This window comes from Talaromyces proteolyticus (genome assembly GCF_021365285.1).
Source record: "Talaromyces proteolyticus strain PMI_201 chromosome Unknown BGW36scaffold_3, whole genome shotgun sequence".
Lineage (NCBI taxonomy): Eukaryota > Fungi > Ascomycota > Eurotiomycetes > Eurotiales > Trichocomaceae > Talaromyces > Talaromyces proteolyticus.
The window spans coordinates 2190088-2215026 of NW_025764279.1; the positions used below are offsets into that span (position 1 = coordinate 2190088).

Below are 24939 nucleotides of genomic sequence, written 5' to 3' on the forward strand. Positions count from 1 at the left end.
AGGAATACTTGCTCGAAAATGAAGGTGATAACGAAGTGAGTCATCGCAAGTATAAGTCAATCAGACATCAGGTCATCAAAGGCGCGGTCAGCGCAGTTTACAATGTACTCATCTTCATTCTTATTATTCTGGTCTTCATCGATATACTATCAAACTATCACCTTGGTGGCAAGGCATCAGACTCAGAAGAGGGTGTAGCTAGACAGATCATACATCCGGACGAGGAGATTCGATCTGAATATGGCGTTGATATTCAATACATGTCACTGAGTCATGACTACGATATACTTTGGAAGGATCTAATGGCCCAACGTAATGTCATGGTCTACTATTCGGATGACCGTGCTAACGGCGAGCAAAGATTCGGCGCTATCACCTTGTAAGTTGCACCTCTTTTCTTGAAGGAAATCAAGTCAAAATATTGTTGTAGAGCGTACTAATTCCGATAATCCATCAGGTTCCATCAGCTCCATTGTCTTGCTGCTCTGCGGTTTGCACTCCAAGCGGCATATGATGGGAATCCAGTAGCCTTTGATCACACTGAGGACGAGCATTGGCCTCACTGTCTTGATTATTTAAGAAAGGTGTGTGAATCATGTTGTTTGTCTACCTGAAACTATTGCTAATCTGTATTCACCAGTCTTTGCTCTGTTATGCCGATGGTACTATAGAACATGAGGTCATGATAAACAGCACTCGGACTGGTGTAGTGGATGGTACTCGTGATGTGCGCACATGCAAAAAAACTGATCCTCTCTATGATTATTTGCACTTACACAGAATCAATGAGAGTGATTTGGCAGATCCTGGCCCTGAACATAATTAGAGTCTGAGCAGGAGATTATAATTGGAACATGTTGTCACATAGCTAGCTTAGCACGTGGTTCGAGGGGCATGTGTCACCGCCTCGCAGAATGAGTGATGTTATCCGCGATATTCATCGTTCAAAGCACCGACTACCACCACAATCAAAATCGCAACCGTAATTGCAACTCCCTCCCTCCACATGAAGGTTCAGGTTACTCCAAAAATGAGGTTTTTTGTCTCTGAAAGTCAGCAGGTGCTGGGTGAAATTGTTGATTATAGCGCTGTTTCCAGAGACGGCGCTACTATTTACTTTAGTAGTGGCGAGGGACTTGAAAAACAATAGAGACTTGGTATGGTAGTGAAATCATTTTTTATTCTGCATGGACGACCGTTTCAGATGTGCCTAACACCGCCCTTCCTAATTGGGCCTTTGTTGTTTCCTCCCTCAACCACACCACCAATGAAATCCCCTCCCCTACGTTTGACTGCTTCATCTCTGAAAACTTTATCTCTTCCCATTTGTCTGCTCTGCAAATTCTCATCTGTTCTCTAAATCTTGCAATCGACCTTGGCGGACGCCAGCAGCCTTGTGCTGCCTTCGAGACTGACTTGAACCTAGTCGAGCTGTTGCTCATTGTCATTGAAACCCTCTAAAATCTGTTTTGACAAAAATGGCAGGTGCTACAAGTGTACACTATCTCCCAATGGAACCTCGGGCAGCCCACGCTCTCATATCGAGTGTTGTTCTCACCGTCGTGGCTATTGGCTTCGTGGGAGCGCGGTTCTGTGCGCGAGTTCGGATCCTCGGTAGACTGGATTCGAGCGATTGGGTTGTTCTAGTGGCACTGGTAAAAAAAAAATGATATTTCAAATAGTAAACAAAGGAAGACAGCATATTAACTATATCTCGTCAGATTCTTTCTGTCACCTTTATGGTGGTAACCATCACCGGTAAGACGCCCGTGTCAAGGCAATTGAGCGTGGCTTTAACACTAACACACCGCAGAGATAAAATACGGCATGGGTTGGCATGAGATCGACCTTTCGCCTGACACTCTTACCAAGCAGATGAAAGTATGATTTAGGATTCCAACAATGACACCAAGAATCAAGCTAACTCTCGAAAGCTCTTCTGGCTCGCAGCTCCATTCTATAACGCCACAATGGTTCTTGCCAAAATCTCCATTGTCCTGCAGTACTCTCGCACATTTCCAACCAAGAAATTCAACGAAATGTGCTGGGTTCTGATTGTGTTCGTCGGGGCGTATGGAACTTGGACGGTTCTGAGCGCATTTGTGAACTGCATTCCCGTAGCCAAGTCCTGGGATACGGCGATATCAGGCAAATGCTTGCCAAAGGATATCGTATGGTTCACCAATGCAGGCTTATATATTTTCACCGATGTGATTATCATAATCCTCGCAATCCCCGCACCAGCAGTTTTCAACTTGCCATTGAGACAGCATATCAGGCTAAGTGTTCTTTTTGCATTGGGTGGAATGTTGGTTATCCATACAGACAAAACCTCGTGTCCTTACTAAAATTTTATCTAGAACTTGCATCGTCAGTATCTGCCGCTTGAATAGCGTGAGAAACCTTCTAGACTCAACTGACTTCACACGTGAGCACCTACTCCAATTCCCAACAAACCCGCCTAACAAAGCCACACAGACGACACCCCGGACTTCTCAAAGTGGTCTATAATCGAATGCAACATCGCCATTACCTGCGCCTGCCTTCCTAGTCTCTACCCGCTCCTATCCCGTCTGTGGCCCTCGTTCATCCCAGCCCACATCAGCCATCCCATTTCGTCAAGCCGTCTCACGACACGCATCGGGTTCACATACAGCAGCATCAACATGGGACGACGACGAGCGGGCAAACACGAGCAATCGAAGAAGGAAAAGGATATGCAACGGGGGAATGGTGGTGGCTACGGCGAGTTTCATCGACTCCAACGATATCCTATTCCCGGCAATGCCTTTGCGGAGGATTTGCTGCGTAAGGGCTCGTTTTTTAATGAGCCACGGAAGAATGAGGTTTAGGAGGTAAGCAAGTAAGTATGATGGAAATATGTGATTCCTCGGGTTGAATGGTTGCACTTGTAGTGAGGGTGTTCATGGTGTTGAAGGAAATGCGTAAATAAATTAGTTCTGGGATTAGTCTTGAGATGGCTGGCTTGCTTTTCTGGGTGGTTTAAATGTTGCTAGGGTTACTTTAGCTGGATAAGATACTTCATGCATGGCAGGTTGGTAGATTGTTGCTATTCATAGATGAAAGCTGAAATGCAGATTGATGGTAGTTGATTGTGAAATTGACGATAAATTCGCGAAATATCTATATAGCGATGCATGGTAATATCTAGCTAAGCATAATCGACTGGAAATCAGCAATACGGTATATCTCAGTCATGTCTACTAATCAAAAACTCTGAAAGCTCTTATCCACTTCTTCAAAGTGATCGAAGAAGCCTTTGAACAATTTGACGCCCAATCCTGGATCCAAACGTCCCGTTGTTGCCCTGATACTATGCATGCTGAGTTGCGGGATGCCAGCGTCAATAGTTCTCAGCCCAATCTGAGCACTGGTCATGGGTCCGATTGTACCGCCGGAGCGGGAATCGTTTCTTATTTGGAATACCTGGAGCTTCGAGCCACTCCGATTGGCGACTTCTTGGAGAATGGCGGTACTGACAGCATCAGTGGCCATGTGTCCGTTTGGATCGGCAGACACAGCCACACCGACGTTCAGCCGTGGCTCGTGGTTTTGTAGGTAGACACTGAGATAGTTGGGGTTCACGGCATGGATCACGTCGGAAGAAATCAGAAAGCTGTTTGCGACGGTTTGGTTGTAAAGGTTAGGCCCGTAATTGCCATCGGCAAAGGCTTCGGATATGCGTTCAATCACGCCGCTCAAATATGTGGACTTCGCACCCTGGCGAAGAAGGGATCCGATTTCCTCCCCATCAAACATGCCGACAAGCTTGACGAGGCCTGGAGAAGATGTATCGGGAGACGCAAGCAAAGCTTCATGAGCTGCATAGCAACACAGTCTATCGTCAACGCGACCAGCAAAAATTAGGTCTTTGTCGAGTCCGCCAAATTGGGCGGGCTGGCTGTCATAAAGCTCCAGCTCCCAGTTCAGAATGCTGCTGTAGTCAGTAACACCCAATTCGCCAGCAATGACCTTGACAAGCTTGGAAGGCTGGGTGGCGGCAAAAGTGCCGGCCTTGATGCCAGCTTCTTCATCAACATCGGCTGCGCTGTCAGAGAAAATATCCGAGTTATCAATTCCAATGATCGGGACCATATTAGTCTCCGGGTTGGCGCCGGTCGAAGGAGCTCCAAAATGAGGGGCCAGTGTCGGGACACGCGCGATGGGCCAGTCCAGCTTAACCAGCTTCGTTTCCACCACGCCAGTCGATGGATCTTTCACTAACACACGACCCCCCACAGCCAAATCTCTATCCCACCAGGTCTTATTCAAGGCACCCGCGTATGGGGCAACGGCCAGTTGTCTAAATCCGGCCTTATTTGGTAGCTTCGAAACCGGCTTCAATCTGGTGGTCAAGACATCAATGTGTCCCGCAACAATCCCAATACCATTCCCGCCTTTATACTCGCTGCCAATGGCGAATGAGATCAATGAACTGCCATTGCGCGTGAGATAGTACTTCCCACCGGCCTTCAGCTCGGACGTCCATGAGTCGCGTTCAGAGAGTCTCTTGTATCCATTTGCCTCGAGTTGCTTGCTAAAGGCGTCGACGGCATGGAATATCGTTGGGTTTTTACTGATAAAGTCAACGAATGGCTGAGCGTAGGCTTCTGGGGAGAAGGGCGACGTGGACTGTAGCTGCGGGGAAGGTTGTTGCTGGCGTTCCTGCGAACTAGACTCGGAGAGCCGGAGGTTGGATACCGACGAGTGCAGGGTTGAGAAGCGCTGTTTCGTCATGGTTATTTATTATTTATCGGTATAGAAGAGCAAAGGGATGAAAGGATAAGAGGATAAGCACAGGATAGTGAGCAATGCTAGGCAGGAAGGAAGGAGGAGGAGGAGCAGCTGGCAGGAGCTGCGGAGAGAGCTGCTCGCACGGACCGTATCGCAGTCCCTGCCGCGATAAGTGCTCAGCTGGCCGTATCACGCGATCTTATCTGCATCTTCTCTCACACCTCAACAACTGTTACAATTACTCCGAACAGCATCGATAATCATATAATATCGCCTTGTCCCTTCGGCTACATTTGGACTAGCTACAATCCTCTCATGCGCCGCTCATTCTAGCTGACTCGGCATGGGCAGGGCTTGCTATGCAAGGCGCGAGACGGCTATTGTCTCACTGGATTCTTCACAGACTTGTTTACAGGGAATGCATTCAAAGCCGATGTCCGAAATTATGACATAGCGAAACACAAGAGATCTGAAGTGTGTACATGAATGTAATAGATGGAATATCCGGGATTCCTAATTCGACCCCACGACTGCGTTCCAGTTGACCTTCCCATCCACACACTGCTTCGTGATGGCAGGCCCCGTCGCATATGCAACCTCCCTGTCATCCCTGAGAATCGCAAATGTTGTATTCCCGGTCTGTCCACCAAATGGCACCTCGAAGGTATTCATACCCGAACGACTCGCGAACAGCTCGGTCACCGGCCCAGCGCCAATCTGAGCCAACACGATACTCGGCTCTTTGACCAAGGCAGCAATGTAAATCTTGTCTTCGGCCAGCAATCGTGGGTCCATTGCAGGCTGGCCTTGTTGGGGGCAGTTCCCCGTAGTTTCACCATTACTGCCCGAGTCGTTGGGATTGAGTCGATACCAGAACACGAGCGTGTCTCTCGTGACACGGATTCGAGCTTTGCTGGCGGTTTTGTAGGATGCAATGTAATACGGTAACAGTTTTCGCCAAGGGTCGTGCGGATTTCCTTGGACATATCTTTCTGCGCCTTGTGGGATGCCGTCTGGATAGATGGGGCCGATATAGTGTGATTCGCCGTAATCATTCCAGGAGATAATCTATGAGTGAAGTAAGACTGACAAGATCTATGGTTGTGAAAGAAAGGAGGGGTTTACCTGGACAATATCTGGCTGGAAATGATATACCTCTTCCCACCGGTGCGTCCACAGATGTGCACCCTCCCACAGCCAATTCTTATTCCACTGCGGCAGATTGGTATAAAACCACGGCGAGACAGGCATCATATACGGTTTCCCAGCAGTGGCATTAACCCATTCCTGGTCATTGTGGATAGACTTATTCGCCTTCCCCACGGGCCATGCATCCCAGCTAAAGAACCCATCAACATTATCTCTGACATTTGCAAATCGCTCCGGTCCTAGACTCGTCCAATCCGGCATCGCAAAACATCCAGTCCCCTCCCTAATCCTGGGCCAATCATCGACATTCCCAACACCCTCAAACGTAGACACGAGCGGTTTGCGCTCGTAGTAAAGCTGTGCTGGAGAGGTTTTGTATCGGTTGATTGTGTCAATCACTCTATCGACTGGCCACGGGCCACCGGATAAATAGTCAAAAGATAGGAAAAGCGAGAAATTGCCGACACGTTCGGCGGCTGCATAAGCGTTTTGCAGGACTGCGTCGGTGGATGGGTCTTGTTGAGCGATGTTGAGGGCAAACCCGTCGATGAATGCCTGCTTGGCCAGTTCCATGTCGGACTGCAACTGGTCTGGGGTCAGTTTGGCGGCATTACCAACCTGTACGTAACGTCAGTCCAGCACCTGAGGAGGCAGGTTGCAGGAAGGACTCACAATGTAGTGGGCAAAAACATACTTTGGCATCGCGGCTACAGCGACATTGAACACAAAGACGTAAGAAAGTAAGAAAAGCAAGATCATTTTTACACCGAAGCAGTTTTGCGATGCGAATGAGTGAATCCAAACATCAAGAATATGGTCACCAACCGGCGAGAGGCGAAGGAGATATTCTTATACTACAGGATATCTACATTTCCATCTTAACTAAATCGGGTGGGTCAGTCGGCATCTTTATAGCACGTCCAGTCATCTCTGAATATAGGCAGAATGTAGATTCGACTGAAACGGTGCGACCCAGTGAGACAATAAGCGCCAAATTCGGTTTCGGCCAGAATAATGAGCGGCCATGACACAACAATACTTATATACAGATTCCAACGGTGTTGTTTGTCTCAGAGCTGGTATGGAGGGGCCCACGTGTTGGAATTCGCGGGAAATTATGCAAGATGATCGGTGGCTTATTTTTGACGTTCCTCACTAACTTGAGTTATGTCAGGTATTGCCATTTTGTGATTGTTTGACTGGTACACAAATACTACGGCTGCTTCGACAAGTGCATTGGCAGCACTATCACCCGTTGAACGGTTTTTAGGGTTATGATCAGCTTCCGACCAGAAGCCATGTGCAAGAGGGAAGTAATTAATATGTAGGGCGATCTGGAAAGGGAATGTTAGGGTTAGGGTTCAGATATTCCACGTGATATGGGGGCAGAACTTCCGGATTCCGAGAGCTATCACGTGACGCTTGTATTATTGGCTGCATCTGATCTACATAGATACTGTTGCTTGCTGTCTACACCAACATGTGCGAAGTATCGTAGAATACGCGTAGATAATTACTGACCGCTCTTCGGATGTCCCTCGCTTGAAAGCTTGCGCTGTTAATCAACCAATCAGGTCGTCGCAAGTAATAGCTTTGAAGATGTCAAGCCCAACAAACAAAGTACGAGAAATAAAAAACGAAAAACGAAAAACGAAAACAGAGAAAATGCGTCGCATTGCCTATTAGTTCAGTCGCTGATCGTGCTACTTCGGGACATAATTGATCTGCCGTAATTTCTGGAGTGCAATTGCCCGGTACTAGAAATTAGTGAATGGACATGGCAGACTCGAAATACCCGTTCGGGCCCCGTACGCTGAGATATCCACGATGTTATCGTCAATGCCTTTTCTCTGCTTTCTACCTTTCCAGTTGGGGTGAATTGAATGCTAGTTGTGGTGATAATCGCAGCTGGAAGTTGACGAGGTCCCAAGGCACCCAGGCATCAAACAGCACCCCGATTCCTCCCGCGATCTCGCAAGCTCAGCCCGCCCTGAAATTGCCAGGATCAAGCTCTCGGAATGTTTATTACCTACTGCATTTGACCATCACTGCTTTGCGAATCGATTGACGGAGGCTCTTTGCAAGTGTGCCCGCGACGAATGCTCCAAGACGACAAGTATTCGGGACTGCAAGGACAATTCAGTGTCAGCCAGATTGCGTGATGAGGCGAGCTTGGAGGGGCAGGCCGTCTCATGGCGGGGAGCTCGGGATGGTCCCAGAGATTTCGCTGTGCAGCTGCCAGCACTGCATTGAGGCGTCCTGTCGATCAATCGTGCGTGCAATAAACAGCATTGCTGGATCATATAAATAACGAGAGTGTTCGCGATAATATTAAATAAATAGTAAAGAGTAAATAGTAAATACGAATGCAAAATAATAAAAACCCCCCGCAACACACCGAGATCGGCTTCAGAGCGGGGCCCGAACTGCCCCAAAATTTTCTGGCGACCCCTCCTCGTCCGCCCCTCTCGGTCCCCGAACGCGTTTTTCTGCTTCATTTATTAAGGCCTGCCTGCTGCCCCTTGCATTTACGTTTGATCTCCAGCTATCCACCGCTGATTGATTTCCCATCCCTCAGCGTCGTTATTATTTCCAATTCCTCAGATTCCCCAACGCAGACTACCCGCCCACCATGGTTCAGTCTTCCGTTCTGGGCTTCCCCCGTATGGGAAAGCTCCGTGACCTCAAGAAGGCCACTGAGGCCTACTGGGCCGACAAGATCTCCCAGGCCGACCTTCTTGCTGAGGGCAAGAGGCTGCGTGCTGCCCACTGGCAGATCCAGAAAGATGCCGGCGTCGACATCATCCCATCCAACGACTTCTCCTTCTACGACCAGGTCCTCGATCACATCCAGCTCTTCTCTGTGAGTCTCCTGCCCCTCAATTTTCTGTCTGCACTCGCTAACCAGTCTCGTAGGCCACACCCGAACGTTACGCTACACACGGCCTCAATGTTCTTGACGAGTACTTCGCCATGGCCCGTGGTCACCAGAAGGGAGGTGTCGATGTGCCCTCCATGGAGATGGTGAAGTGGTTCGACAGCAACTACCACTACACCAAGCCATCTTTTCACAATGGACAGACCTTTGCTCTGGCAAAGGACCCCAAGCCCGTCCGGGAATACCTCGAGGCTAAGGAGGCTGGCTTCCAGACCCGCCCCGTTCTCCTTGGACCTGTCTCTTTCTTGGTCCTTGGAAAGACTGAGCGTGGTGCCACCGTTGACCCCATCTCCTTGCTCCCTAAGCTCATCCCCGTCTACGTCGAGCTCCTCAAGGCTCTCAAGGCCGCTGGTGCTGAATCGTAAGTACATGGTTTCTCTAGTATATTTGACTACCCTAATGCTCTTGATTATAGTGTCCAAATCGATGAGCCAGTCCTTGTCTTCGATCTGAAGCCTGAGGTCAAGGCTGTCTTCAAGACTGCCTACGAAGCCATTGGTGCTCTCGGCGCCGCTGGCCCAAAAATTGTTGTTGCCACTTACTTCGGAGACATCGTCCACAACATTGATGTTGTCCCTGCTTTCTCCAACCTCTACGCCCTTCACGTTGACCTTGTCCGCAACCCAGAGCAGCTCGAGACTGTCATCAAGAGCCTTGCCCCTAAGCAGACTCTGTCCCTGGGTGTTGTTGACGGACGTAACATCTGGAAGAACGACTTCCAGAAGTCTCTCAAGATCATCAATGCTGCCATTGAAGCACTTGGCAAGGAACGCGTCATCATCTCTACCTCCAGCTCTCTCCTCCACGTTCCCCACACTCTCGCCAGCGAGAAGAAGCTCCCAGAGGAAGTCTACCAGTGGTTCTCTTTCGCCACTGAGAAGGCCAGCGAAGTTGCCATCCTCGCCAAGGCTATTAATTCCGGTGCTGCATCCGTCCAGGCTGAATTGAATGCCAATGCTGCCGCCCTGAAGTCCCGTGCTGAGTCCAAGCGCACCAACGACCCTAAGGTTAAGGAACGGCAGTCCAAGATCACCCCTGACTTGTTCAACCGCAAGTCCGGCTTCGACACCCGCTATGCCCAGCAGAAGACTCACCTTTCTCTCCCTCTCTTCCCCACCACCACCATTGGTTCTTTCCCTCAGACTCAAGAGATCCGTGTTCAGCGAAACAAGTTCACCAAGGGTGAAATTACTCAGGAGCAGTACGATGAATTCATCCGCAAAGAAATCGACCTTTGCATCCAGATCCAGGACGAGCTCGGTCTCGATGTCTACGTCCACGGTGAGCCTGAGCGTAACGACATGGTTCAGTACTTTGGCGAACAGTAATTCCTTCCATCCTATTTTTGAGTGCAACATAAACTAACTTTGGTCACAGACTCGAGGGTTATGTCTTCACTACCGTACGTCTTGATAACTGACACTTGATTTCTACTCCTGTTTCGAGGAGTTTCTGGAGAAAGACACGACTAACAATCTTTACAGTTCGCTTGGGTCCAGTCTTACGGCTCTCGTTGCGTCCGTCCTCCTATCATCGTCGGTGACATCTCCCGCCCCGCTCCTATGACTGTCAAGGAGAGCAAGTACGCTGCCTCCGTCTCTAAGAAGCCTATGAAGGGCATGCTTACTGGCCCGGTTACTTGCCTCCGATGGTCTTTCCCTCGTGACGACGTCCACCAGTCCGTTCAAGCTCAGCAGCTTGCTCTAGCTCTCCGTGACGAGGTTGTTGACCTCGAGAAGAACGGAATTTATGTCATGGTAAGTCTTTATCCTTATCTATTAATCAGAAAGAAACATTGCTAACTAATTATGTAGTACGTGCAAAACCACCCATTAACCTGAACCCACGACTTTCTGAGCTATTTCTTGATATTATCTTGCAAATTCTAACAAACTTACAGCCAGGTCGACGAGCCTGCCCTCCGTGAGGGTCTTCCTCTCCGCTCCGGCAAGGAACGTGAAGCCTACCTTGACTGGGCCGTGAACAGCTTCAAGCTCGCCACTGCCGGTGTTGAGGACTCGACCCAGATTCACTCTCACTTCTGCTACTCCGAGTTCCAGGACTTCTTCCACGCCATCGCTGCCCTTGATGCTGACGTCTTGTCGATCGAGAACTCTCGATCTGACGCTAAGCTCCTCAAGGTCTTCATTGACGAGGCCTACCCCCGCCACATCGGAGTAAGTCGAGCTCTCGTTTATTTCTTTCTCAGCTTGCTAACTGCTTTCACAGCCTGGTGTCTACGACATCCACACCTCTCGTATTCCTCCTCAGGAGGAAATCAAGCAGCGTATCTCCGAGATGCTGCAGTACCTCAAGCCTGAGCAGCTCTGGATCAACCCTGACTGCGGTTTGAAGACCCGTACCTGGGCCCAGGTCAAACCCGCTCTTACCAACTTGGTTGAAGCCGCCAAGTACTTCCGCGAGCAGAACAAGGCCTAAGCCATTACTTAGGGCACGCCTTGATTCAACCTATAATAATAGTTCATTTCATCTAGACTGGGTATAACCTAGCTATGTTTTTCCCTCTGATATCCTTTTTCTTTTCATTTCCTATGTTCAAGTTTATTTCTTTTGTTTAAAACAAGTGTTCAACAACCTGCATGATATCAGCATTTGGGATATGAGATACGAAGACGATGATGATAAAAAAAAGGCCACAAACAGGGCGCCATTCTCAACTCGGCGTTTTCTTTGGGGTTATAGAATGTTAAAACAATTTCAGAAAAAGTTGTGTTCAACAATTCAAATGTTTACTTTAGCAAACAGATTGCGGCGCTAGGTTAAGAAAGCATGGGGGTTGTTTCTTCAACATCGATTTCAATGTTCAATGTTTTTTTGAGGCGCAAAAGTTCAATGTATGGCGGTGGGGTTGATTTTCAACATATCAAGTGATATCAGGAGTTCTCTTCAACAAGGGATTATTCAATGTTTTATGCCAAGTTGACGTCAACGTAGTAGTATAAATACGTAGTCAAATCGGCAATCCAATTGATCTGTATCCATTCTCCAAAGCCCTCTGATAGGGTACATGTATATGTACATCTATGCCATGTATCAATTAATACCGCTGGATACAGCTCCAACGTCCGCAACCCTAATCCAGACAGCAGAAACAATGAGTAATAAAACATAATCCCTAAGTTCTTCATAGAAGAAATGATATGCATATATATCTTAGCCATTTTCTTCTATTTTTGACTTTGCCACAGAACTTGTTAAACCCCTTCGATGTCCTATATGAGTAGTTTCATAGTAGTACACCTATCAGTATTTATTCAAGTCGTATTTAGGGCTACATGTACATATCTAAAGTGGAGTAGCTCATCGATCGACAGAACCTACGTAGATACTCCATAAAACGCGGTAGATCCTTTACTATATACGTTATAGTAGGAGTCTAAGCAGAGATAGGGATCTATATCTGATCTACCAATGATATTCAGTACGTATTTCTGCGAGATAATGGAATTTATGAAGAAATTATACATGAAAGTTTTAACAGAGAAAAGACTGGCAAATATCAAAAATCTAGTCGGGTGTCTCTTCAACTACATGTACGAGGACATACAAAAGAAATGTCAAAATAAGAAATCAATTTCCCCCCTTCCAATAATGGATCACTTCCCACCACTTGTAGAACCTCAATCACTGCGTCTGGTTCGTTTTGTCAACTCAAACCGTCAGCAGGTTCTGTTCTCAGTCCAGCGGATGAAAGCTCTTCCTTCAAATGTGGAAGTAAGAGGGGGTATGCCGAGGATCGGCGAGCTACATTGGCCATTGTCGAGATGATTATACAACCACATTGACCATTTGGGGCGAATTCAGATACTAACCTTCAAGTCGCCGAGATGACTACTATAAAACACCGCATACATGTTCCTCTTTAACCCTAACCCACTTATCACGTGGGCCCTGGATCGGTCAACTGGCCGGGGCTGGGGTCGACGCCGGGAAAAGTTTCCCGGTTCTCCAAATGACCGTGTAGGCACATTGTAACCTTTCTACCGGTGAAATCGGCAATCAGCTCATGGTTTATATTTGCCTTTACAATTTGAAAAATAATTCTACGTTGCTTGTCTAGATCGATTTTCCTAAAAGTAGAACGGGCATGACCAAAGTGCTGCTTGAATGTCGTCCGATGTAGTCCCTGTTCTAGTGTCGCTGGGCGGACCTTAATTATGCTTATTTCGGTCAACCAATGGCTTGGAATGTTTAGTTGACATGTGTTTAAGAGTTGGCAGAGATAAACTGAAAGGAGATTAGCAGTTTCCGCCCCTTTCAATTTCCATATGCAAATGTAACCCTTAAAGGGCCATTTCAACTAAAGGGCCATCCCAGCTAAGGGGCCGTTTCGGGTGTGAAGCCGTGGGCGATATTTTTTATGAGATATAAGAATAGTTGATGAAGTCAGGGTTTTGGGCAAGTCGTAATCATCATCTACATATGTGCTTTCAGATTTGACGGCGCAACGATGTTTGGCGGAAAGCTCTATGCTCTACCGGCATTACTCTATGCCTTGCAAGCTATTGCAATCACAGTTGACTACAAAACCCTCAAAACCGACAAGGGCGACGGAATCCCCGACTTCAGTTTCTGTGGTTATCACGCGTCCGATGAGCCTCTTCCATCACCAGACCGGCAACCCGCAGCAATTCTAAATGCCACAAGCGGTGACCAAACACAGAGAATCCAAAATGAGTTGAATAAAATCTCAGCGGCCGGCGGCGGTGTGCTCTCCCTTGGTGCTGGGAAGTATCAACTGTCAGCGGGGTTGGTTATTCCAAACGGAACTGTGCTTCGTGGTGCAGGGCCAGACAAAACCACGCTGTTACCCAAGGACGGATCGATGCACGTCATCACCATGGGGACTGATGCTATAAAGGATCCCAAATCCGGAAATTCGGTTTCTATCACAGATGAATATGTGCCTGTGGGTTCTACAAATGTCACAGTTGACAGCACCTTGGGTCTGAAAGAGGGTCAGGATGTTTGGGTTCAAAGGCAGGTCACGCAAGAGTGGATCGACGCGATGGGTATGGGTGATCTTGTGAGAGACGGGAAACATCAGACATGGCTTTCGGTATGAATTTATACAGAATAGATTTTTAAAAAAAAACGATGGCTTACCAATTGCTAATACCAGACATCTGCTTTCGTTCAACAACCTCGGAAAATACAGTCCATCTCAGGCAAAATCGTTACTTTGGATATTCCGTTGACAGATACGCTAGACTCAAAATACATGAGTCCAGAGCTGGCGCCATACGATGTACCTGAAGGACCCTCAGAAATGGGTGTGGAGGCCCTCAGCATGACGCTTGCCCCGACATGTTCAGGCGTGGTTATCAATGACGATAGTTGCAGTGGCGCTGCAGTTTCATTTCTCTCTTGGACGGTCGATAGCTACCTGCGTGATGTGTCCCTGACGGGCTTCAACAATGTCATCGGCATCTCCAAGAATGCCAGACGACTGACGATCCAGAACGTGTCTATAACCCGCGACCATGCTACAGACAATGGCGCGGGGTATGCCGCAGATATCGGAATATCAGGAACACAGGTTCTTGTCATTGACAGCAGCACCAATGGTGCGCAGAACGCAAAGTCGTTCCCTGTCGTCACGCAATCCCTTACACCTGGTCCCAATGCAGTGGTGAGATACCGTGCCGAACAAGTCCAAAAGGGAATACAGCCACATGCTCGCTGGGCGCATGGGTTTCTTGTGGATAACTCTACCGTTACAACATCCTTTATCAACCGAGGTACTGATGGTAGCGGGCACGGATGGGCAATCAATTCAGGCGTGATGTGGAATGTAGATGGCGATTATGAAGTTCAAAGTCCTCCGTTAGGAACTAACTGGGAAATTGGATGTAATGGGGACAAACAATCGGGTAGTAATGGGACATTCGTTGCGCAGGGGCAAACTGTACAACCTGCGAGTTTATTCGAGCAACAACTTTCCAACAGGGGTTTGGCATGATCAAGAATACCATCCAACATTGAAGTGTCAAATAATATACATAGCTTTGGTCGAGATGTAGGGAAGATGAGCGAAATTGATATGACAAGTTTGAAGAATACACAATCTAGACAACTTCCTATAAAGAGGAAACATTAGGGTTTATTACCCGCGCCAGTCCCAGGATAGATTAGTCTAAACTGGGATACGGATTTCTATTCGATACATATATATCATGTAGTCTCTCAAATTGATATGTTCTGACAAATAATTGTCCATGTCTCCGGAAATGAAAATAAGCGGTCACAAATCAACAAAGCACACTTTATTCCATCTAACCAAGTTTGAAACTGTCTATGGAAGATTTAGAAGGGCATCCCTTAACTTCAGATAATTTGGCGTTCCTAGGCCAGTGACAGGATCCCAGCCTTTTGATGCATAAAATGCTTTTTCCGCGTTACAGCCCCAGTTGTAACCACTAACAACATCATTAAAAACATTAATATTGTTGTAAAGAGCAGGATTCAGAAAGCCAAGAGGACTTTTTCTAGCCGCAATACGTTCTCCATTGATTAGATTGATCATCGCAGCAAAAATAGGGGCTGATGCTGAAGTACCAAATCCCAGGCTTGAACTGTTTTGGGAAACTGAAGGAATATTCCATCCAATAGCAGAAATATCAGGAAAGCCGCGACTAGATGCGTTGTAGGTACTGCTTTTTGGAAGATGCGTATTATCGTTTAGAAAGCTGGAGACAGCATCATCTTGATATGAGGGGCGGGGAAAGATGTTGGAGAATCCGCCACCACTTGTGAACCCACCCTCATCGGGTATAACAGCAATCTCAGGGTCGTGGATAGTGCCATTAGGAGGGATCTGCGTTGCTCCAACTGAGGTGACTAGAGAAGGTACTGGTTAACCATATGCAGAATATAGAATGTAGGACGGAGGATGGTACCATATGGACACGACGCAGGGAAAGACGGCCTCTGAGCCCCGTTAGCCTGGCAGCCTTCGTTGGGAAACCTAGCCAGGGTACCATTATCTCCTGAAGCCACGATAATCGACGTCCCCATCAATCCCAGTTTCATATACTCGTAACATTGCCTTGTGGCATAAGCTGGGGTATAGGCATCTTCAGCAACAGCATATGAGATTGAGATTATATTGGTCGGTTTATATATGCCACACTGTCTAGTCCCATTCCATGTATGGCCATCAGGAAAGCGAGGATCAATATCTGGGTCGTCACCACCGTCATACGTACAGTAACTAGCATCTAGAGCATCCAAGAACTGATTGAAGAGACCAGTTTCATTACGGCCAAAAAGGGTATCCATTAGACCGTAAACCTGAAATATCTTAACGCTCTGAGGATAGATAATTGGATAAACCATTTCGATGTCTAGCATCGTCTCACCTCCTCCCATCCCTGCCGGAACCGCGCCGACGCCACCGTCAATGTTATTGGATATTGGGTGAGTGCCATTAGGGATACCTGGTGCATATAGAGAAAAAAACCAATCAAGATTCATTTGGTCATAGGAAAGAGCGGTTTCATACAATCCAAGGTCGTTTCCTGGCTGGTTAGTTGTTGATGATGATGGTGAAATATGGTAAAGTGCTTTAATGCACTCTGGAGTGACGTTATCCGAGCAGGATGTTTGATTTTGGAAAACAGTCTTTTTCATCGACTTCTCGCTACTATGTGCGAGACGTGCCCTTTGAATACTTGCTCGCTTTTTGTTCCTAATAGTGAGGTGAGAGCCAGATGCCGCATCTAGGCCAATTGTTGGTGTGATGAAGTCGATGTGATGCTGGATGTCTCGCGAAACGTGATACTCGTCGCAGGAGATACTGATTTCACCGGTGTTAGTGTGTTCCCATATGTTATATTGGGTTCCCAGTAAGGACTCGGCTTCATCGACAGTTGCGTGGAATTGGATATAACCACGGCTAGATGCGACTTTGTGACGATGCTTATCGATTCCATTTGAGGCTAACCATCCGCGCACATTCTCAACCGACTTTTTCGAAGGTGAAAAGAAGTCATATACCTGTTTAGGGGTCCAGTGTTTGCCGAAGTTCTCCGATCTTGGATCAGAAATATCCATGAGATGATAATGGCCTTCTTCTATATTTTGTGAACTAATGCCAATGTGAATAGGCAAGACAAAATCTCGAGGGGCCTGAGATCGCTTGACCCATGACGAGGCAGGAGCAGACGACCGTCTCTCGTGAAGAACACGGGATTTTAAGGATGGTGAATTATTAAGAATGGTCGCCGCAGTTACGACACTGACAAGTAATGCCGTGTTTAGAGCTTTAAATAAGCGCATCATTCAACTTGTGTTACAACGAATGTATGAATAAGATATAATCGAAATTGAGAAAGCTAGAGTTATTAGATCTGATATGTACATTGAATATATATAGGGTTTGATGGTTTGATCAAGCTCTTATAATTAGAAGTATATTAAAATCTTACTCAGCAAGAGGGTGCAGGCTGCGGTGTTTATGACTAGAAACAGTAATAATACTACAACTCATGTAACCATGCTAGCCTGCGCACCAGCTCAATACAAAACTTTGGGGATAGGCTTAGAATTTACATTGTTCACAAGTTCTTATCTGCAATTCGATCACGTAACTAGCCATAAGAAACGCTATAGTGACGCGTCAGCTCATTAATTATTTTATTTTGTTCCAAGTCTATAGGCTTCTACTTCCTTTTGAATGGTTTTCTCTTTTTTCTGTATGTGTCCAACTTCATGGTGGTGAGTAATTGTGTGATTTGTTGAAAATGCGAAAAAATTGGAGAGGACGGGTGCGCAAGAGCAGTTGCAGGCTGACGCGGTTACATTTGAAGTTAGTATTATTATTTCTTTTTCAATGTCTTAGAACTAGAATGTACACTGGATTCCTTCGGAGCTAAAACGTTGCGTTAAGATTGTTAATCTGATCGGAAGGAACCTTCCTCTCAATACAATCATTGCAGCGAAACATGGACCAAACATCAGTGCAAGACAGTTGATTATCATCTTACTGTACCTGGCCTCCAATAACTGATAGAATTGTCTCAGCCACGCTGTACCATTATGTTGCCCTATATTTTCCAGCCCCAATTACTACAACGAATGCACTAAACTGAAAATGGTCGCCGATAATCTCTCCGTGTGGAGTGATTAGTGAAACTTAGGTCCAATGCTGCAATACCTAGAACCTGTGCTGTTTCTATTGTGGTCCAAGTAACTGCTGCTACCCTTTAGTGGTCTCGGTTTTCCGATGTATCTAAGTAAACCACAGTATTGGGAGCCGAGGCAAGAACCTTGTTGTCTGGGTCGATTCTGATTTCTCAAACTACTGGTGCATCAATGGGGTCAGAGGGCTTGGGTCGATTGTTTCGATGGCGTTCAGCCGTCTTAGATCTCTGGTCTTGATTGCCGGCAGCCGATGCTATCGTTACCAGTAACCAGAAACGAGTCGCACATGATCGAACATACCAAATGGCTTGCGATCGTATCTCGACAGCTTCACACCCACTTTCGCCTCACCGTACTCCTCCCAAAGCTGCATCATAATACCTAAGCATGGCCCTACTTGGGGCACACATTGTCTGATTTATTCAAGGATGACACTTGGACGTAAACAGTAGGCTTCTCCGTTGCCTGACTCCAAAACTCAAGGATCTTAGCAACAGGAATCTTCTCAATATAAGCCGAGATATATTTGCTGTGTGTCAGTTGAGGCTGAGCAAAGGATTGCAAGTGTAAATTTCCCAAGGTTTTAGTGACGTCCCCAGTTGAGAAGATAGGGATAGTTGGCGGGACTGGCTGCAGCTGGACGTACTTGCCCGAAGACTTTTATTTCATCTCATCCCATGCCTTTGGCTATCATTGTTTGAGAGAATATCATTTACAACAAGTTTGATGTAAGCATTGGGGACGAGTAATTTCGTGCAAAATAAGTAAGCCATAGGGAAGTTGTCTTGGCGCATAAAGCCGCCTTACTTTTAATGTACTCATTATCGACTCTGCTCTTTGCCTCAAAAAGACGGATATGACAGAGAAAATCTTGTCTGCAAGCCGAAATATGTTAAACTTGCTAGGTTAGAGCTTTTTCATACAGCGGAACTGGGGAAGATATAACTGACATGGAGGTAAAATGGGACTCCAGTATCCAGTCCGTCATTAGTTATGCTCAACGCTGAAGCTCCGCTATGAATGTTGTACGATGTCGAAAAGCCTATTAGCCCGATACTGTATCACATTACGTTGGTAACAAGTGACTTAGTTTACCATTCTGCATTTAGATAGAATGGTTTTATATAGGTAAACAGGTTATTTTTTTGAAGCTAAGGATTACATCATGGAGTTTCATGTAGAGCTAGACAAAAATACGGCGGACTGCGCACTGGCAATATTAACTAGCCTCATTAGGCCTCACCTAGGTGCTTTTTAAGGAATGGAAGGACTTCATCGAGCGCAGGCTTGACGGCTTCAGGCTTATCATAGAGCATGTAGTGCGAGATGCCGGGAAGAACGACAATACGTTTGTCCTTGGACCCAGCACGTCCGTGAATTTCTTGGGCGTCACGGTATGCGCCAAAGCCCCCAGGCTGGTCGCCAACAACAGCGATGAAAGGTCGTGTCATGAGTACTTCTGCGTGATTGAAGGCATCCCATGCGAGCGCAGCGCTGTTGAACGAAAAGAGGCCACTGGTAGCACCATGAGTCGCCTGGCCGCGAGCGGTCTTATAGTATTCGGTGGCCTCAATGACATCGATGTCGGTGGTTGTCTTCTTAGCTTCAGTGACCGACGGAGGGAGGTAGTCGATGACAAAGTGCTTGGCACCTTGAGCCTCGAGGGTGCGTTGATTGGCCATCTTCTCGAGGGAGCCAGCAGGGTCGAAGTTGCCAAAGGCTTCGCGAGAAAGGCGGCCGAAGTTGACAGGTGTGATACCGACGCAGCATTTGAAGCGGTAATCAGTCATGGCCGCGTTGAAAGCATAACCGCCACCACCGCAGATTCCGAGCACACCGATGCGCTCAGGGTCTACGTAGGGAAGCGTCTGGATATAGTCGACAACGAAGCGGAAATCAGAGACACGGAACTCAGGATTTTCGATGAAGCGAGGTTTACCCCCCGAAGCGCCCTGAAAAGACGCGTCGAAGGCAACAACCACAAAGCCTGCCTCAGCCATAGCCTTGCCATAGATATTTCCCGACGTCTGCTCCTTGCAGGATCCGATTGGGTGGGCTGATACAACGGCTGGATATTTCTTGCTCTTGTCGAAGTTTGGTGGGAAGTGGATATCGGCGGCCGTCTCCCACGCAATGTTGGGGATATTCACGCTCTTGACCTCTATAGACATTGTGCTCGTTTTCAATCGGAAGTTTGATATATTTTGGGAAATTCATACAGTCTGGGAGCTGACTAGGCCGTAGTTTTGTATTCTGCACGAGCAGGTATACTTCTAGTGACAAAAAAGGTCATGACGTCATCAAGTCCGAAGAGTTTCGGTGGGGTTAACGACTATCGGGCCACGACAAAAGCATTTGAACCTATCTTTGCCTCCGTAGCATCCGATGGTCTTCGGTGGGATAACAAAAATTTCGGCCGTTCAGCATAGCGTTTCGGCCTGAAAGAATTCATGTGTAAACAATGCAAACATAATTTTCATACCGCTGCAGTACTAGTTTGATATTTCGTTCCCCCGTACAACCGATTAGTGGCTTCGATATTATTTGGCTCGGGCAACAATTATATGTCTGCCTGACGCTCCGGTCTTGTGATAGGAAGACTAGGCAGTAATCACCTGCAGCGCGAAACATTTCAGCCACGATGAGAGCATTAGACGAGAAACGGGATGAAAAACAGCAAATTGAGAAACTTGAAGCCAAATTGAGCGAGCGTGATATCTGAATCTCTGAGATTTACAAAAATCTATGAAGGTGGAGATTGCTAACGACTCCTACGTCCATACCTGATGTAAAGTGAAATGGAATGTTGGTATACAATCGGGATTCGACAAGATACCGTCATCTTTCTCGAGACCCAAGCCACCATGAAATTCATACTACGGCAAACACAGCTCTCTGATCATCAGGTTTTCGTGCCTCGACCTCATGGAGGATCCACATAAGGTAATGTGCAGGAGGCCGTCCGCCTTCTCAAGGTGTAATAGTGTCTGTAAAGTCACTATGGAATATACCACGATAACGGTAGCGTAACTACCTTTGATCCCGGTAGCATGAACGCAATATAGCCGACGGAAAAGGCAACCACAATTTGAAACTTGGCGTTAAGTCCGGTAGTGAGCGCCTTTCATGCTAGGAGCATCTAGAAATGTGTCGGTGAGGACAATCTCTTCGGTGGGGAGACTTCCCTCGTGGAGGAAACCGCTGATTTTCATCGGCCGAAGAAAATTAAGACAAATCCGGGATCGACTTGCCTTCCACTTTATGCAGCACAGGGCAAGTTGCTGAATTATCCGGTACGGCACAATTTACATTTATAAGCGGATCGGAAAACTGTCTAATTTGAAGGGAAACTGAGGCATTAACCCCGTTATCTCCACGTCCATCAGCAATTCCCAATTCAACAAAGTCTAGTACTGTGAATCATATAACTTCGCCTGCAAAACGCGGAATGTAAATACAAAATTTATAATTCTTTTATTTCAGCGATCAAACTGGAAGCAAGCAAATAGCGCGGATAAGAACGAGATGGAAAAGCCAGGCCTTGTATGGTTTGGTTCGTACAGTACCCTTTATTTGCAGACTAAAGCTAACGGGCACGTGTCGCGAAAGTCACCGGTTGTTCCTCTGGATTGGGAAAATCAATCGTTTCTACAGCCTATGATGCAGGGCATCGCATTATCGCCACTGCTCGCAATCCGGCGGCTCTTTCCTACCTGCCGGACGGACCCAATGTGCTAAAGCTTACACTGGATGTTACCTTAAAAGATTCAATTACGCAATCTTTATCCGCAGCAGTGAAGAAGTTCGGTCGCATTGACGTGGTAGTGAATAATGCTGGGTATGCAGTTATGGGTGATACGGAGAGCATTGCGGAGTCTGATGCTCGCCTGCAAGTGGAAACACTTTTCTGGGGTCCAGTCTTCGTTACTCAGGAGGCCGTCCGCATATTCCGAGACATTAACCCTAAGGAGCAGGGAGGAACCCTCATCCAAATATCGTCTATTGGGGGCTTGGTGACATTTCCTGGAAGCGCATTTTATCATGCAAGGTAAGCCACTTCGCAATAACAAAATAACGCTAGCTATTCTTCGTACTAAACAACACCGAGCAATAAAGTAAATTTGCGCTCACCGGTTTCACGGAGTCATTCGCCAAAGAAATGAATCCGGCGTGGAATATTAAGTTCATGGTCGTATCACCTGGAGGCATTAAAACAAGTTTTGGCTCCAATATCGCACTCGGTGTGCGCCACCCCGCGTATGACACGGCAGAGTCGCCTTTGAATCAGTTGATGGCATATATGGGAGAACCAGCAATCCAGGAGACGTTTTCTTCGCCAGATCAATGCGCCAGGGTACTTTTCGATGCTGTCGTCGCGCAGGAGCAACGACCTTTACCCCGAAGGCTGCTCATGGGAGCGGAAACCATTCCTCTACTAGAGGCAGATCTTAGAATTAGCAAGGAGGAGATGCAAACTTGGAAGGAGGAAACCATGCAATGCTCAAAAGGTAGCATTTGATAAGTTGATTCGTGGCGGCGTGTTATAATTATCAACAGTGAAGATACGGTTACCATGATAGCGAGAAACAAACTGAGAGAGCAAACGATCTCCTTCAATATGACACCTTGATTCTTATCTTAGAATTTTAACAAAGCATAATAATGACTACTGATACTTCTGGTGCTTCGACAGGTTTCGGCTGAAATCTTACTCGGCGAGTGACGCAACTAGTTCACAGTAATAACCACCTTTCCCGTATGTTTTCCAGAGTACAGGTATTCAAATGCTGCGGGCGATTCTTCAAACTGGAATGTTTTGCTAATTATACGCTTCAGGGAAATGTTCCTTTCCTCCAAAAACCGGCAAAGATTCTCTTGGTCGATTTTCGAGCCGACTTGAATTGCTCTAAGAAGGTTGTTCAGTGTTTCACTAGCCTAGAGATGTAATTGCAACCAATAGGAACTTACTTCAGAGTCCCAACTTTTAGGAAGAAGCGGCCTAAAGCTTCCCCCCAGTTGTCGAGTTGGAGTCCGCCCAAAAAGCCAATCCAGGAGATAACACCACGGGTGGCCACCGAAGCGACACTTTTCGAGATACTCGTGCCTACCGTTTCCAAGACGATGTCAACACCTCTCCCATTTGTTAGTCGAAGAACTTCTTTCTCCCATTCAGGATTGCTGTTGTAGTTGATAACATCAACCGCACCCTCTGGTCCAAGGGCCGCAACCTCCCGAAGTTTAATGTCTGATGAGGACGTAATTATAGGGCGGATACCAGCACCCAAGCAGAGTAATACGGCAAACAGACTCACGCCACCCGTTCCTAGATCATATTTGCGTCAACTTTCTGTCGTCCCTTCTCTGGTTTTTGCATATTGGTTCCAAGTATGACTCACCTAACATCAGAGCAGATGATTTCCGGTAATGTTTTTCGCTCAAAGCCAAAGAGTTCCACGCCGTAGTTCCAGCACAAGTTATACACGCAGCCTTGAGGAATATCATGAAGTTAACAAATGTCGCAATGGTGTGGTTCAAACGGAGTAGAATATGTACGCAAAAAATCAAATATATATATCAAGACAGACGAACCTCTTCCCACGAAAGATGTGGTGGGACACGAACAAGCACATTCTCGTCAAATACTGCATATTGTTGGAGAACACCGTCAACATTTCCACCCAGCTGAGCAACCTTATCTTCTTCATCTTGTTCTTCGATGTACTTCAAGTCAAAGACGGGCGAAACACGGTCCCCAAGTTTTACCTTGTGTATCTCGGATCCAAGAGCCACCACCTCTCCAGCGCAGTCGGATGCCGGAATACCATTGTCTTTCACTGGCACTGGATACTTACCATGCAGCATACCGACATCTCTATAGTTCAGCGAGACAGCACGAATCCGTACCAAGACTTCGTTTGACTGGAGTTGAGGTATCCATTCGACCGCTGGGCGAATCGTTTGCTCATCCTTTCCCATCGCACGTCTGAAGGACTTGTATGATTTCGGGATTGCCATTGTTTCAAATATCTTCGTTGAAAGACTGGTGTTAGCATTTAGATTCGAGCTAGCTGTCGAAAAGAATAACGTACAAAGCGGAATGTTCAAAGTTCACCTATTTAACCTGGTATAGCTCCAGCTACTGTGTTTGAGCTTAGTAAGTCATTATACCATCATGGTTACCTGATATCCAAGATGCTTACTATTTATCCGTGTTGAATCATCTTTCATAATCAGGCAACCCCACGGCTATCCCACATGGTCGCCGGTACGCGGCCCAGACTCTTGCGAGCGATGACTACGCCGAACACAGGAATGATACCGGGTCAACCGCTATTGCCGGACAGTGAACCGGTATTCCAAATTGTTTCCGGCTTAAACCTTTCCAAGAAATGGAGCAATACAGAAACAAGTGGCGAAAAGACTTCGAGACAACTTCGGAGATATACCATGATCCACTTTCCATCGGCCGAAGGAACATTTTTCGGATATGGATTGAAATAAGTAGTGGTTACGGGATGATGGGTCTATCTCCAAACAAGAATAAGTGGTATTTCTATTTATTGAGTAAATTAGCTCCATATTCCTGTTGTTACAATAGAATTACTAGCAATGCCTGACATCTCGGTCAAGAAAGGCCTTTTCTTCTTGTCGAGACTTAAATTCAACCCACCAAAAAAGGTTTCCGGTAAAACGCCTGACGTTGTGACGGTGCAACCCGGTAGTAGCTCTAAGGAGCAGAATGCGGTGGTTGACCAACTGTGGACGAAAATATGATTGGCGTGTCGGGTATTTGTGCTGGATGCGGCTATGCTGTCAGTGCGGCGAAGGGGGGTTATCGGCCCAAGGCTGTAGCAATTGTCAATATGGTTAATATTGGGGATTTTGCGCGCAGGGGATGAGAAGGGGATGAGGACACATTGAAACATGTTGAG

The 24939-nt window shown here is 46.9% G+C and overlaps 10 protein-coding genes across 10 annotated transcripts; 4 read left to right on the forward strand and 6 right to left on the reverse strand.

The window, feature by feature from the left end:
• The first annotated feature begins 1505 nt into the window (after nt 1–1505).
• BGW36DRAFT_315081 (putative integral membrane protein) lies at nt 1506–3061 on the forward strand. Its single transcript, XM_046212543.1, has 6 exons — nt 1506–1655; nt 1722–1758; nt 1814–1881; nt 1935–2308; nt 2361–2428; nt 2479–3061. Exons 1-6 carry the CDS (start codon nt 1512–1514, stop codon nt 2850–2852), a joined length of 1065 nt encoding a protein of 354 aa, XP_046075684.1. The 5' UTR covers nt 1506–1511; the 3' UTR covers nt 2853–3061.
• On the reverse strand, nt 3039–4902 carry BGW36DRAFT_372563 (putative vacuolar aspartyl aminopeptidase Lap4). Its single transcript, XM_046215500.1, has one exon. The coding sequence runs from the start codon at nt 4756–4758 to the stop codon at nt 3229–3231; it is 1530 nt and encodes a 509-aa protein (XP_046075685.1). The 5' UTR covers nt 4759–4902; the 3' UTR covers nt 3039–3228.
• A 366-nt stretch (nt 4903–5268) lies between these two features.
• Nucleotides 5269–6663, reverse strand: BGW36DRAFT_424591 (putative alpha-1,3-glucanase; the record flags this gene model as incomplete). The annotated part of the gene is made up of 3 exons (XM_046219992.1): nt 5269–5823; nt 5881–6522; nt 6577–6663. 3 exons carry the CDS (start codon nt 6661–6663, stop codon nt 5269–5271), a joined length of 1284 nt encoding a protein of 427 aa, XP_046075686.1.
• A 1873-nt stretch (nt 6664–8536) lies between these two features.
• Nucleotides 8537–11697, forward strand: BGW36DRAFT_445911 (cobalamin-independent methionine synthase MetH/D; the record flags this gene model as incomplete). The annotated part of the gene is made up of 7 exons (XM_046221694.1): nt 8537–8767; nt 8821–9203; nt 9258–10166; nt 10220–10244; nt 10327–10599; nt 10747–11019; nt 11072–11697. The coding sequence occupies 7 exons, from the start codon at nt 8537–8539 to the stop codon at nt 11279–11281; spliced, it is 2304 nt and encodes a 767-aa protein (XP_046075687.1). The 3' UTR covers nt 11282–11697.
• Nucleotides 11698–13313: 1616 nt separating this feature from the next.
• Nucleotides 13314–14825, forward strand: BGW36DRAFT_394975 (uncharacterized protein; the record flags this gene model as incomplete). Its single annotated transcript, XM_046217984.1, has 2 exons — nt 13314–13922; nt 13986–14825. 2 exons carry the CDS (start codon nt 13314–13316, stop codon nt 14823–14825), a joined length of 1449 nt encoding a protein of 482 aa, XP_046075688.1.
• A 333-nt stretch (nt 14826–15158) lies between these two features.
• On the reverse strand, nt 15159–17143 carry BGW36DRAFT_290008 (protease S8 tripeptidyl peptidase I; the record flags this gene model as incomplete). The annotated part of the gene is made up of 2 exons (XM_046210722.1): nt 15159–15703; nt 15763–17143. 2 exons carry the CDS (start codon nt 17141–17143, stop codon nt 15159–15161), a joined length of 1926 nt encoding a protein of 641 aa, XP_046075689.1.
• A 1016-nt stretch (nt 17144–18159) lies between these two features.
• On the reverse strand, nt 18160–18829 carry BGW36DRAFT_356440 (uncharacterized protein; the record flags this gene model as incomplete). The annotated part of the gene is made up of 4 exons (XM_046213769.1): nt 18160–18260; nt 18308–18374; nt 18416–18637; nt 18815–18829. 4 exons carry the CDS (start codon nt 18827–18829, stop codon nt 18160–18162), a joined length of 405 nt encoding a protein of 134 aa, XP_046075690.1.
• Nucleotides 18830–19239: 410 nt separating this feature from the next.
• On the reverse strand, nt 19240–20178 carry BGW36DRAFT_394977 (Alpha/Beta hydrolase protein; the record flags this gene model as incomplete). The annotated part of the gene is made up of 1 exon (XM_046217985.1): nt 19240–20178. One exon carries the CDS (start codon nt 20176–20178, stop codon nt 19240–19242), a length of 939 nt encoding a protein of 312 aa, XP_046075691.1.
• A 1354-nt stretch (nt 20179–21532) lies between these two features.
• BGW36DRAFT_356442 (uncharacterized protein) lies at nt 21533–22526 on the forward strand (the record flags this gene model as incomplete). The annotated part of the gene is made up of 3 exons (XM_046213770.1): nt 21533–21560; nt 21617–22055; nt 22124–22526. The coding sequence occupies 3 exons, from the start codon at nt 21533–21535 to the stop codon at nt 22524–22526; spliced, it is 870 nt and encodes a 289-aa protein (XP_046075692.1).
• A 105-nt stretch (nt 22527–22631) lies between these two features.
• On the reverse strand, nt 22632–24378 carry BGW36DRAFT_315093 (alcohol dehydrogenase). Its single transcript, XM_046212544.1, has 6 exons — nt 24208–24378; nt 24097–24146; nt 23597–24034; nt 23404–23494; nt 22976–23330; nt 22632–22913 (listed from the first exon to the last, which is right to left on the reverse strand). The coding sequence occupies exons 3-6, from the start codon at nt 24020–24022 to the stop codon at nt 22736–22738; spliced, it is 1050 nt and encodes a 349-aa protein (XP_046075693.1). The 5' UTR covers nt 24023–24034; nt 24097–24146; nt 24208–24378; the 3' UTR covers nt 22632–22735.
• Nucleotides 24379–24939: the final 561 nt, after the last annotated feature.

Bases quoted from the DNA above. Each gene is read 5' to 3' on its own strand.
- BGW36DRAFT_315081 (XM_046212543.1), top strand. From the start codon at position 1,512: ATGGAACCTCGGGCAGCCCACGCTCTCATATCGAGTGTTGTTCTCACC. The intron at 1,656-1,721 runs GTAAAAAAAAAA...ATATCTCGTCAG, and splicing joins GGGTTGTTCTAGTGGCACTG to ATTCTTTCTGTCACCTTTAT. The intron at 1,759-1,813 runs GTAAGACGCCCG...AACACACCGCAG, and splicing joins TATGGTGGTAACCATCACCG to AGATAAAATACGGCATGGGT.
- BGW36DRAFT_372563 (XM_046215500.1), bottom strand. From the start codon at position 4,758: ATGACGAAACAGCGCTTCTCAACCCTGCACTCGTCGGTATCCAACCTC.
- BGW36DRAFT_315093 (XM_046212544.1), bottom strand. From the start codon at position 24,022: ATGGCAATCCCGAAATCATACAAGTCCTTCAGACGTGCGATGGGAAAG. The intron at 23,331-23,403 runs GTGAGTCATACT...AATATGATCTAG, and splicing joins ATCATCTGCTCTGATGTTAG to GAACGGGTGGCGTGAGTCTG. The intron at 22,914-22,975 runs GTAAGTTCCTAT...CAACCTTCTTAG, and splicing joins CTAAAAGTTGGGACTCTGAA to AGCAATTCAAGTCGGCTCGA.